This window comes from Photinus pyralis, unplaced genomic scaffold (assembly GCF_008802855.1).
Source record: "Photinus pyralis isolate 1611_PpyrPB1 unplaced genomic scaffold, Ppyr1.3 Ppyr1.4_LG5, whole genome shotgun sequence".
Taxonomy (NCBI): domain Eukaryota; kingdom Metazoa; phylum Arthropoda; class Insecta; order Coleoptera; family Lampyridae; genus Photinus; species Photinus pyralis.
The window spans coordinates 41,893,071-41,904,211 of NW_022170596.1; the positions used below are offsets into that span (position 1 = coordinate 41,893,071).

The window sequence follows — 11,141 nt, forward strand, 5'->3', positions numbered from 1 at the left end:
CATTTACAAAAAGTGAATTTGTCTGAGAGGGTGTAATCAGGGGCGGACTGGGTACTTAAGGGCCAGGTGGAATTGCATAGGTTACTGGCCATTAAAGTATTAGTGTAGTAATGAAGGTGGCGGGGGGCTACTACTCCAAAAGTTACAGTCCTTTGAATTTTCTTTCGAAATTGGTTGCTAGTCTTATAAGTTTTGATTGAGAAGTCTGATCGAAAAAGTACGAATTGATTTGGATTCTCTACGCACCCAAATTAATAAGAAAAAGTGTTTTCCCGAGAATTTTTGCTGTAGTCGATTTTTGCTAAAAAAGGATCGACCCGGAAAAAAAGTTTTCTTATAGAAAATTACCATACAGTTTTTTTTAAATTGCAGCTGATAATTAAAAGTAACAAAATATACAATCCACACGAGGTGCGTCGCCTATCATTGTATTTCAGCACTTTCATGCTACGACAAAAAATGATAAATTCATTGTAAAACACTTCGATTAAAACAGAATTTTTTAACAACCTAACATCAACCCCAATTAGAGAAACGTGTTAATAATTTATTAATAGTTCAAGAAACTAAATACAGCACATACTTATAAATTTCCAATAGGCCATTATGATCTCCAGGCCAGGTGGCAACCGCCTCCCCGGGTCAGTCCGCCCCTGGGTTTAATTTTTCTTGGCAGTTCGTACTTCTCAATACAGATCAAAAACAATTCGCAAACTGCATGTAATTACATACTAGTGCTTTATTCAACAAAGTAACAACGAACTTCCACACAGAATCAAGCCATGACAAAAATGCGATTGCGCAGAAACATAAAATTTGAACTCAAAAATATTTAACATTGTACAATCAAATTAAACACCATCACCGTCAAAATATTGATAACCGAGGGTGAGTAAGCGACAAATCTTGATAGGACTAGACAATATTCATTTCATCATTCCATGGTCCAAACTCTAGCGGGGTGTATTTATATTTTAGGGTTCCCGCATTTTAAAATCACATAATCTTATACCTAGATGATCTCTGTTTAATATTTTAGAATTTATAAAGTCTTATATTTGTATGCCTTGCCTCAGGCCCGTAGCCAAAATAAAGTAGTAGCTAGGTATTTTTCTAGCTGCTTAAGGGCCTCATCAACAGGGTTTCCAGACCTATGTATACAACTGCGCCCCCAGTAAAACCGCTAATCCACCCCTGAGTATGTATATAGTCTTCAATTATAAGTAATGGTTCGCAAGTATAATAATTGCAGCGCGTGTAATTTGTGGCATTTGCCGCTTGCCGCCAAAATATTTTAGGTTAAACTTGAACGTTTGCGTCGGTTTTGATTAATTTATCAAAAAGTTTTAAAGTATTTAGAATGGCACGACGAGATTACGAAAAAGATAAAGGTAATGCGAATATTTACTTAAAACTCTTTTAACAAAGTTTCTAGCTTCATTAAAAACGTTTCTCATTGAATACTGCGAGCAAAATGGTAGTAGCAAGAACTTCAAGTATGCGAATCAACTTACCAAACTGGCCCATCGAGAGCAAGTCGCGCTGCACATCGAATTAGAGGATCTGTATAATTTCGACGAAGAGCTCGTTGAGGCAGTAAAAAATAACGCGAGACGTTACAATAACATGATATCTGATGTTGTGTACGATTTGTTACCGACATTTAAAGAGCACGAGGTGGTTAGCAAAGATGCTTTGGACGTGTACATCGCCCAACGATTATTGATGGAAAACAGGATGAGACAACCAAACGAACAGCGTGACGCACAGAACAAATATCCGCCGGAATTAATGCGTCGATTGTGGGTATTGTTTCGAAATTGACTGTGTTTAATCCGCTTTGGTTACAGCGAAATTTACTTTAAAGACATGGATATCGAAAAAACTCAGGCGATTCGCGATATCAAAGCTGACTGTGTCGGAAAACTGGTCACGGTTAAAGGGATTGTAACCAGATGCACCGAAGTCAAACCGATGATATCAGTTGCCACGTACACATGCAACCAATGCGGAGCAGAAACTTACCAGCCGATTGCCGCCTTAACATTTATGCCGATTGAAATGTGCCCCAGCGAAGATTGCAGGGTTAACAAATCAGGAGGGCGTCTTTACTTGCAAACTCGAGGGTCCAAGTTTGTCAAGTTTCAAGAAATCCGCATTCAAGAACACGTAATAAATAAAGTCATTTTTTCGTAATATAAACATTATCGTTTTAGAGCGATCAAGTGCCGGTCGGTCATATTCCTCGCTCGTTAGTGATCTGCTGCAGAGGGGAGCTGACTCGTTTGGCTTTACCAGGTGATCACGTTGCCGTAACGGGAATATACTTGCCCTTGCTTAGGACGGGCTATCAACAAATTTCGGGAGGTTTGCTATCGGAGACCTACCTCGAGGCCCACGTAAGCGCCAATCGTTTATTATAAGACAGTAACGGCAATTTTCCAGCATGTCGTATGTATGAATAAATCGGACGACGACTCGAGACTCTCCAAAATGTTGACGGCCGAAGAAATAGCGGCGTTAGCGGACGAGAACTTCTACTCGAAGTTGGCAAACTCTTTGGCTCCCGAGATTTACGGTCATCTGGATATTAAAAAGGCGTTGCTGTGCTTGCTGGTCGGCGGAGTGGATCGTGTGAATGACGGAATTAAAATTCGAGGAAATATCAACATTTGTCTTATGGGGGATCCTGGTGTTGCCAAGTCTCAACTTCTCGGTTATATCAATCGTCTTGCGCATAGAAGTATGTCATATATAAACATGATTTTTTATGTTTCACAATATTTTTGAAAAATGAAATAATTAGGTCGAGTAGAGACACTGCATTTTTTTTCGTGATAACATTGATGTGTATTGTCCTAAATTTTATTTTATTTATTTATTTTCTCAATGACATGTTTCTACTGCCATTTATTGATTACCATGCAATAAACAAAACAAAATCTCCCTGAATCCATGGCCTACTATTTAAAAAGTAAAAAATAATTTATTACAATGTTCATCCATAAAATTTAAAATACTATAGGTTGTGATGCATCAATGTAATCAGGAAAAGGAACATTAAAATATACAGGGTGTTTAAAAAAATACCAACTTTGGATCAAACCTCAGAAACGGTGAGTTTTCTGTTTTTCAAATGGCAACTACTTTTTTGATGCCAGAAATGAATGTAGATTTAAATATTAGGGCCACTCTAGTTATTGAGTTATTGGCATAAATAACAAACACTTCTAACAAGTGGACTAGATTGGCCAATAGATTGATAACCAAAATACATTTCAGGTCAGTACACTACAGGTCGCGGTTCTTCCGGAGTTGGTTTAACAGCTGCCGTAATGAAAGATCCGTTAACAGGCGAGATGACTTTGGAAGGAGGTGCGCTTGTCCTGGCCGATACGGGAGTGTGTTGTATCGACGAATTTGATAAAATGGCAGATGCTGACCGTGTGGCCATACACGAAGTAATGGAGCAACAGACGATTAGTATTGCAAAGGTACACGTGTCTCCTCCCATTTTTTTAAGCAATTCAAATTTTTTTGTATTTTATTTTTATTATCTCTGTTACTATGAGGGAAAACATTCCATTATTTCATTTATGTTCATTAATCGTTGCTGTACATTAAGTTTAATGTGATAATTTTTGAATTTTTGAAATGTTTCCCAATTCTAGGCCGGAATAATGACCACCCTCAACGCGCGCACGTCGATTTTAGCAGCGGCCAATCCAGTTTTTGGCCGCTATAATCCGAAACGTACCATCGAGCAAAATATTAATCCCCCCGCCGCACTTCTGTCACGATTCGATTTGTTGTGGTTAATTCAAGACAAAGCAGATAGGGAAAACGATCTACGTTTGGCAAACCATATCGCCTACGTCCATCAGCATTGCCGACAACCTCCGACAGAGGTGGAGGCCTTCGACATGTCTGTGATGAGAAAATACATCGCCCTTTGCAAGACCAAGGAACCCGTCGTCCCGGTACACTTGACCGAACACATTATTGGTAATATTTTGACCTTTTTTTCGTATGAGTTGGCCTTTTTTTTGTGTTGGCAATATTGATTAAGTTAGATGAACAAAGTGTTATATGGCATGATGATTTCTTGGAGATTGTCTTTTTGTTTGTATTTTTTCATCCTCAATGATTTACGTTTTGATTTGAAAATATTGGGAAGAGCTCATCAGTGGTTCAAAAGTTCCTGATTAAAATAGTTCCTTGAAAAATCAATGAAAAAGGTCTCGTTAAAAGCTCATAAAGGCTCTTAAGGGCTACTAAAATTTTGTAAAGGGGTAATGAGGGCTTTTTCAAAACGTAACAGTGATAGTAGTCTCAAAGATTCACCTCGCACGATTTTACTACATCAGAAACCTTCGCGGGCATGCGTCCAACCATTCGCCAAAGTTTCAAGTGCGAGGTGAGGCGGCGCAGCGGTATGAAACATTCTTTACGACCTATTCTCATACCTACTAAAGATCATAAAAAAGATATAGATCTGGGATTTACTGAAATATCGAGTATTTAATTCTTTCCTTTATTTCTCATTTAATTTTTTCAAGAAAAATCATAGTATACCTATAAGGTAAATTTCAGTTAATGAAGGTGTCATAATTTCAAAAATTTTTCTTTATATCTCCTGCAGTTTTTGAGATATTTCCCTCAAATTTGGAATATAAGTTATGCTGAAGGGCTTACATCATGAGCAGGGGCGGACTGACCAGGGGGGGCGGGTGGCGGTTGCCACCTGGCCTGTAGATCATAATGGCCCATTGGAAATTTACAAGTATGTGCTGTATTTAGTTTCTTGCACTATTAATAAATTATTAACACGTTTCTCTAATTGGGGTTGATGTTAGGTTGTTAAAAAATTCTGTTTTAATTGAAGTGTTTTACAATGAATTTATCATTTTTTGTCGTAGTATTTTGAAAGTGCTGAAGTACAATGATAGGCAACGCACCTCGTGAGGATTGTATATTTTGTTACTTTTAATTATCAGCTGCAATTTAAAAAAAAAACTGGTAATTTTCTATAAGAAAACTTTTTTTCCGGGTCGATCTGAGACAATTTTTGCTTCGGGGCTCAAAAAAATCGACTACACCAAAATTTCTCGGGAAAACACTTTTTCTTATTAATTTGGGTGCGTAGAATCCAAATCAATTCGTACTTTTTCGATCAGACTTCGTAAAAGAAGTCGAAAAATTAACCTCTACATCATATTTAGGAACACCCTGTATTAGATTAAAGGTATGAATAATGTAAAAAAAAGTAAGTGGCCATTAGGGGTTGATTTTCATCAATCTCCAGACGTTTTTATTGTCTGCCTTGCCTTCTCTATTACTCAACCTTCTTTATTCACAGTCAAGGTTTTCTCGGGGATTAATACTACACATGATGGATCAAGTGGAGGCATCCAGGAGAACATCTATATGTTACTTCGTTTCCCTTTTTAACGCATTTCCATAAAAATTAAAAAATGCGCTATTGTGGCACTTTGTCCGTCCATCTGTCCGTCCGCTACTAGATCTTTATCTTAATAGCTATTGTTCTACTTTTTTCGCTATTTGGTGCGTTATGGTGTCGAGGCTTGCACCGAGGAAGAAATTTTTCCTGTGTTTATTACTAAAAAAGTTATAGTGAAAAATCAATTTTACAAAGAACATATGAATGTCCGGTTTTCTGTATTGCTTAAACCTCAAGCAACTATGCAGGGAATTTTAAAAAAACTGTGCGCATGCGCAAACCAGCTTTGGTATTTGCGTTTCGCACATGTTCTTTTCCATGACATGTAGTAAATCATCACGACTAAAAAGAAAGAATACCACAGCTCAAAATATAAACTATCCAGCGTCAATATTAGTTTAATTAAGAATTTTCAGTTTTTTTACTGCCTTTTAACCCCTTTGCATACATTTGAATTGTTTTTTGTTTCTTTTCAATTATATCTGTAAATAATAATGCCATAAATTATTATTCATTAAAATTGAATTTGAAATAAAAAACCCTATTATGGGTTTCCGATTCAGATTCTTCTAATGAAATGAGTAGAAAGTGAACGCATATGTTTCACTCTGGTTAATCCATTTGAATTATGCCGAATCTCGGCATTGCCAACATAAACAAAATGTTCCAAGACTAACATGTTTAAAAAAATGCAAAATGATTCACTTTAAGGTGCCTACTGTGATCTGCGCAGGGAAGCGCGCAATTCCAAAGACATGACATTCACCTCGGCGCGAAACTTGTTGGCCATACTACGAATATCAACTGCATTGGCTAAACTTCGTTTGTCTAACGTTGTTGAAAAGGACGACGTAACGGAGGCGATTCGTTTAATGGAGATGAGTAAGGATTCGATAAATAAGACGCTACAGAACTTAGGCGCTTACAAGTAAGTAGAGGCGTAATTGAGTGTCGTATCTGATCAGACAATTCGACAGACCGACGACGGCTCATACCAGAATCTACGCGATCATTCGAGAATGTGCAAAAGGGGAAAACACGGTATCGATGGCAAGTGTTGTGGAGAAATGTACTAGTAAAGGGTATAAACCGGACGAAATTAACTCATGTATCGAAGAGTATGAGGAATTAAATGTGTTGCTGGTTAATCAGGCTCATACGATAATCACTTTTGTTTAAATTTTAAGTATTCATTTTGTAACAGTTTCATCTACATTGAGGTGACAATAGAATTTAAGTTGTATTTTGTAATCAAATTCTTGTATTGGAGACAATCTTATTATTGTTGATCTCTAGATTCAAATGCGGGCCCTCTCTAACTAGAGTCACCCGATCCCTCAATGGCATCCTACACGTGAGCTGAAACTAAGGATGCTGGAAGGACGGGCGGTTCTAATTATAGCCATGTCCAGCCAGGATACCCGCAACATGGATCTCCGCAGGATGGTGATTCTGCCAAACCCGTGCAGTGCATGTGCTTATTTTTGTTTGAGGCTGTGAATCTCTCTTGTGTCCCCACGGTCAGGGGCGGACTGGGTACTTAAGGGCCAGGTGGAATTGCATAGGTTACGGGCCATTAAAGTATTAGTGTAGTAATGAAGGTGGCGGGGGGGGGCTCTGAGGTGCACCACAAAAACATTTTAAAGTACTCCTTTCTCGAAAATCAATTACCATACAGTTTTTTTTTAATTGCAGCTGATAATTAAAAGTAACAAAATATACAATCCACACGAGGTGCGTCGCCTATCATTGTATTTCAGCACTTTCATGTTACGACAAAAAATGTAAAACACTTCAATTAAAACAGAATTTTTTAACAACCTAATATCAACCCCAATTAGAGAAACGTGTTAATAATTTATTAATAGTGCAATAAACTAAATACAGCACATACTTATAAATTTCCAACGGGCCATTATGATCTACAGGCCAGGTGGCAACCGCCACCTGCCCCCCCGGGTCAGTCCGCCCCTGCCCAGGGTTACTCTTGTGCCATATATCCCACACTTGAGGACACCTACAGGGGAAGCGGCTCTAATCGTGACCATGAACAACTGTGAGACATGTGGTATCCAGTCTTCTCACATGTTCCACAAGAGGGCGCATGTGCTTGTTAAATCGACTAGTGGTCAGAAAGTATGCATATGAGCAAGCAGTGGTTTTCCCTTGACCCTCGATAACCCTATACAAAATTGTGTCAAAGTCCCATGTGATCTTGCGTTTTGCCTCTGTATCTCGAGTTTTATTTACAGTTAACATTGAAAATGGGGGCTCTAGCAGAGTCTTTACATCATTTGTCAGTTTGCGTGCAGCGACACCTCACAAATGCAGGCAAAAATAAAATCATACTGCAACATATAGTGGCCCAAAGACACGGAGTTTACAGTCACACTCCCCAGAAGTGGCGAAAGCTGCTTACCTTTTAAGGGCATCTTAGTATACCGTTACCTATGTTGACTGTACGATTGATAGCAAAACACGAATCGAATTTTGCATTTTATTATAAATTCAAAGATGAAGTACAATTAACTTTTACCAGCATCAATTTTCCAACAATCCCCATTTGTCTGGTGCTCATTACACCTTACTTTCAAATTATACAAACAGTCATTAAAACTACAATATCTACAAACTGTTTTTATTCTTTCTCCGCATTTTTATGTTTTCCCCTCATGTGAAAAGGAAGTGGAACTATTTGAGGACATGTTAATTGTCCATTAATTTCGCAAATGCAATGTCGTTCACAACCGACACCGAAATTAGCGGGATTATCTTTCTTTTCTCTAGCTATCGCTTCTTGTTTCAGAACCTCTCTGCAAAGATACAAGACAATAATAAGGTCATTAGTGCAATGCAGATTCGTACTCAGATTTTCCGACCACTTTCAGTAAATGTTCATGTATCTCCTCCTTGGATTTGCTATCACATTCAATTAACATCTGATGACCGGCTTCTAAAATCGAAAATATGTAAGTAAGTTTTTAAAGATGAGACTCGTCAAACCGTAAAAACAGCGAATAAATGGAGAAGGTGTCATATTTTTAAATGTCGCTATTTGTACATCTGGATTTTTGTACTGAATTTGCGGAAGGTACCAAAAAACGAATTCCCTGCAATATAATCGTAGCAACAGTATTTTTAAATCGTTTGCATACCCTTACTCTGTGCCTGTATGGTGAGGCCCCAAAGTGTTGTAATTTATTGTAAAAATTTTTATTTCGTTTTTTAAAACTAATCTCCCCGCTTCTAAATATCGTAATGTTCTTCTTATAGGAGCCCGTCCTTTCATAAATGGCATTTTAAATTCAGAATTCTTTGCTAATAAGAAAAATCTGAACCTAACCTCACAACCACATAGAGTTCAGCGGTGCTACCATTGATCATACACATATTTGTATGTATCTTTGATTATAGTATAAACAAAGGTGTGTATAAGCAATGGTGCGACGATTGGGTTTGGGTGGTCACGGATAGAGGGCACTGTAGTCGTATTAGTGAATCGCAGGGTAAACCCATATATATACTTCTCTTATATATATGGGTAAACCCATATATTCTCTTATATATATGGGTAAACCACAGAATACGGCCTTCTCAGAATAGAAACAGCAATGTTATAATACAGGTTTTGCAAAAAAATATTTGAATCTGCGATAAATAGTTCTCCGTACAACCACGGGAAACGCTGTAATCAGTGACAATTTAGCGCCATTTATGTTTCTGTTCTGTGAAGGTCTTATTCTGTGGGGTAAACTAACGTCGCATGAACACCACTCGGATTACGTAAAGAGTAGCTTTTACAGTAACCGCGTAAGTACGGGAAGCTTTAAATACTCTTGATTACCTTCTACACGTCCACAAGTAAGAATAGGTTTGCTTATTTTGCCATATCTAAGCGATTAATTAATTGAGGTTGTTAATTTAAAGGTTGACAGTCTCAAATCGTGTCTCATCGGACAATTTCGGACAAACTCGTTTACCCTGAAACGCGCATACCCAGGCCAAGTCCTTGACCATATTTTAGTTACAATTAGCAGCATAGAACATATAGTACATTAACTAAAAAGCGACGGTGGCGCCATTAGAGACACTGGGGAAATCTCGATGAACTAAAAAGCGACGGTGGCGCCATTTAAGACCCTGGGGAAATCTCGATGAACTAAAAAGCGACGGTGGCGCCATTTAAGAACCTGGGGAAATCTCGATGAACTAAAAAGCGACGGTGGCGCCATTTAAGACCCTGGGGAAATCTCGATGAACTAAAAAGCGACGGTGGCGCCATTTAAGACCCTGGGGAAATCTCGATGTACTAAAAACCGACGGTGGCGCCATTTAAGACCCTGGGGAAACCTCGATGAACTAAAAAGCGACGGTGGCGCCATTTAAGACCCTGGGGAAATCTCGATGAACTAAAAAGCGACGGTGGCGCCATTTAAGACCCTGGGGAAATCTCGATGTACTAAAAACCGACGGTGGCGCCATTTAAGTCCCTGGGGAAATCTCGATGAACTAAAAAGCGACGGTGGCGCCATTTAAGACCCTGGGGAAATCTCGATGAACTAAAAAACGACGGTGGCGCCATTTAAGACCCTGGGGAAATCTCGATGAACTAAAAAGCGACGGTGGCGCCATTTAAGAACCTGGGTAAATCTCGATGAACTAAAAAGCGACGGTGGCGCCATTTAAGACTCTGGGCACCAAAATTTCTCAGGAAACACTTTTTCTTATTAATTTTGGTGCGTAGCATCCAAAACAATTCGTACTTTTTCGATCAGACTTCTCAATCAAAAGTTATAGACTAGAAACCAATTTCGAAAGAAAATTCAAAGGGCTGTAACTTTTGTAACCTTTGGATAAGTTTGTTGACAAGTAACAGGTGTAGTATTAGGAAAAGAAACACCTCCCCGCACATCATATGATCCCGATACATAATGGCAAATTTTTAAATCGAAATTAAGCTTTGAAATAACTCTCATAGTGATAGAAAAAGACCTCTTCGTGAATTCTGTTCTCCTAGTAGCAAGACACCTTTTACGTAAGTTTGTCTACAAAGAACACGTGTATTTGGGACTGAAAGACCTCCTTTCACGTTATATCTTCCTGATACCTACCAAATTTGTGTTTTCAGCAAAGTGCGAAGGACCAGGTGCTTATTGTACTGTAATCTTCCTTCATTTTTGTTATTGGAGAGGAAAATAATTTAAAGTAAAGTACTTCTGTAAATAATTTTTAATATAATGTGCGACGAGATCGAAGGTTAAAATAAAATTTAAGTGAGGTTAGGTTAGCGTGCTAGTTAGGTTAGCTCAGAAATCTGGTATCAGGAGAATATAATGTGCGAGGAGATCGAAGGTTAAAATAAAATTTAAGTGAGGTTAGGTTAGCGTGCTAGTTAGGTTAGCTCAGAAATCTGGTATCAGGAGAATATAATGTGCGAGGAGATCGAAGGTTAAATAAAATTTAAGTGAGGTTAGGTTAGCGTGCTAGTTAGGTTAGCTCAGAAATCTGGTATCAGGAGAATATAATGTGCGAGGAGATCGAAGGTTAAAATAAAATTTAAGTGAGGTTAGGTTAGCGTGCTAGTTAGGTTAGCTCAGAAATCTGGTATCAGGAGAATATAATGTGCGAGGAGATCGAAGGTTAAAATAAAATTTAAGTGAGGTTAGGTTAGCGTGCTAGT

The 11,141-nt window shown here is 38.3% G+C and overlaps 3 protein-coding genes across 6 annotated transcripts in view; 2 read left to right on the forward strand and 1 right to left on the reverse strand.

Moving 5' to 3' along the window:
• The window catches only part of LOC116170205 (zinc finger protein chinmo-like), a 301,795-nt gene that overhangs the window by 217,173 nt on the left and 73,481 nt on the right, over positions 1–11,141 (forward strand). The gene's annotated exons all lie outside the window — the stretch shown is intronic.
• On the forward strand, positions 1,244–6,730 carry LOC116170201 (DNA replication licensing factor Mcm7). The gene is made up of 9 exons (XM_031486426.1): positions 1,244–1,391; positions 1,436–1,802; positions 1,851–2,169; positions 2,217–2,399; positions 2,446–2,743; positions 3,283–3,494; positions 3,672–4,005; positions 6,173–6,389; positions 6,439–6,730. The coding sequence occupies exons 1-9, from the start codon at positions 1,361–1,363 to the stop codon at positions 6,638–6,640; spliced, it is 2,163 nt and encodes a 720-aa protein (XP_031342286.1). The 5' UTR covers positions 1,244–1,360; the 3' UTR covers positions 6,641–6,730.
• LOC116170210 (probable 28S ribosomal protein S25, mitochondrial) lies at positions 7,945–8,837 on the reverse strand. The gene is made up of 4 exons (XM_031486441.1): positions 8,623–8,837; positions 8,465–8,571; positions 8,327–8,414; positions 7,945–8,274 (listed from the first exon to the last, which is right to left on the reverse strand). The coding sequence occupies exons 1-4, from the start codon at positions 8,757–8,759 to the stop codon at positions 8,100–8,102; spliced, it is 507 nt and encodes a 168-aa protein (XP_031342301.1). The 5' UTR covers positions 8,760–8,837; the 3' UTR covers positions 7,945–8,099.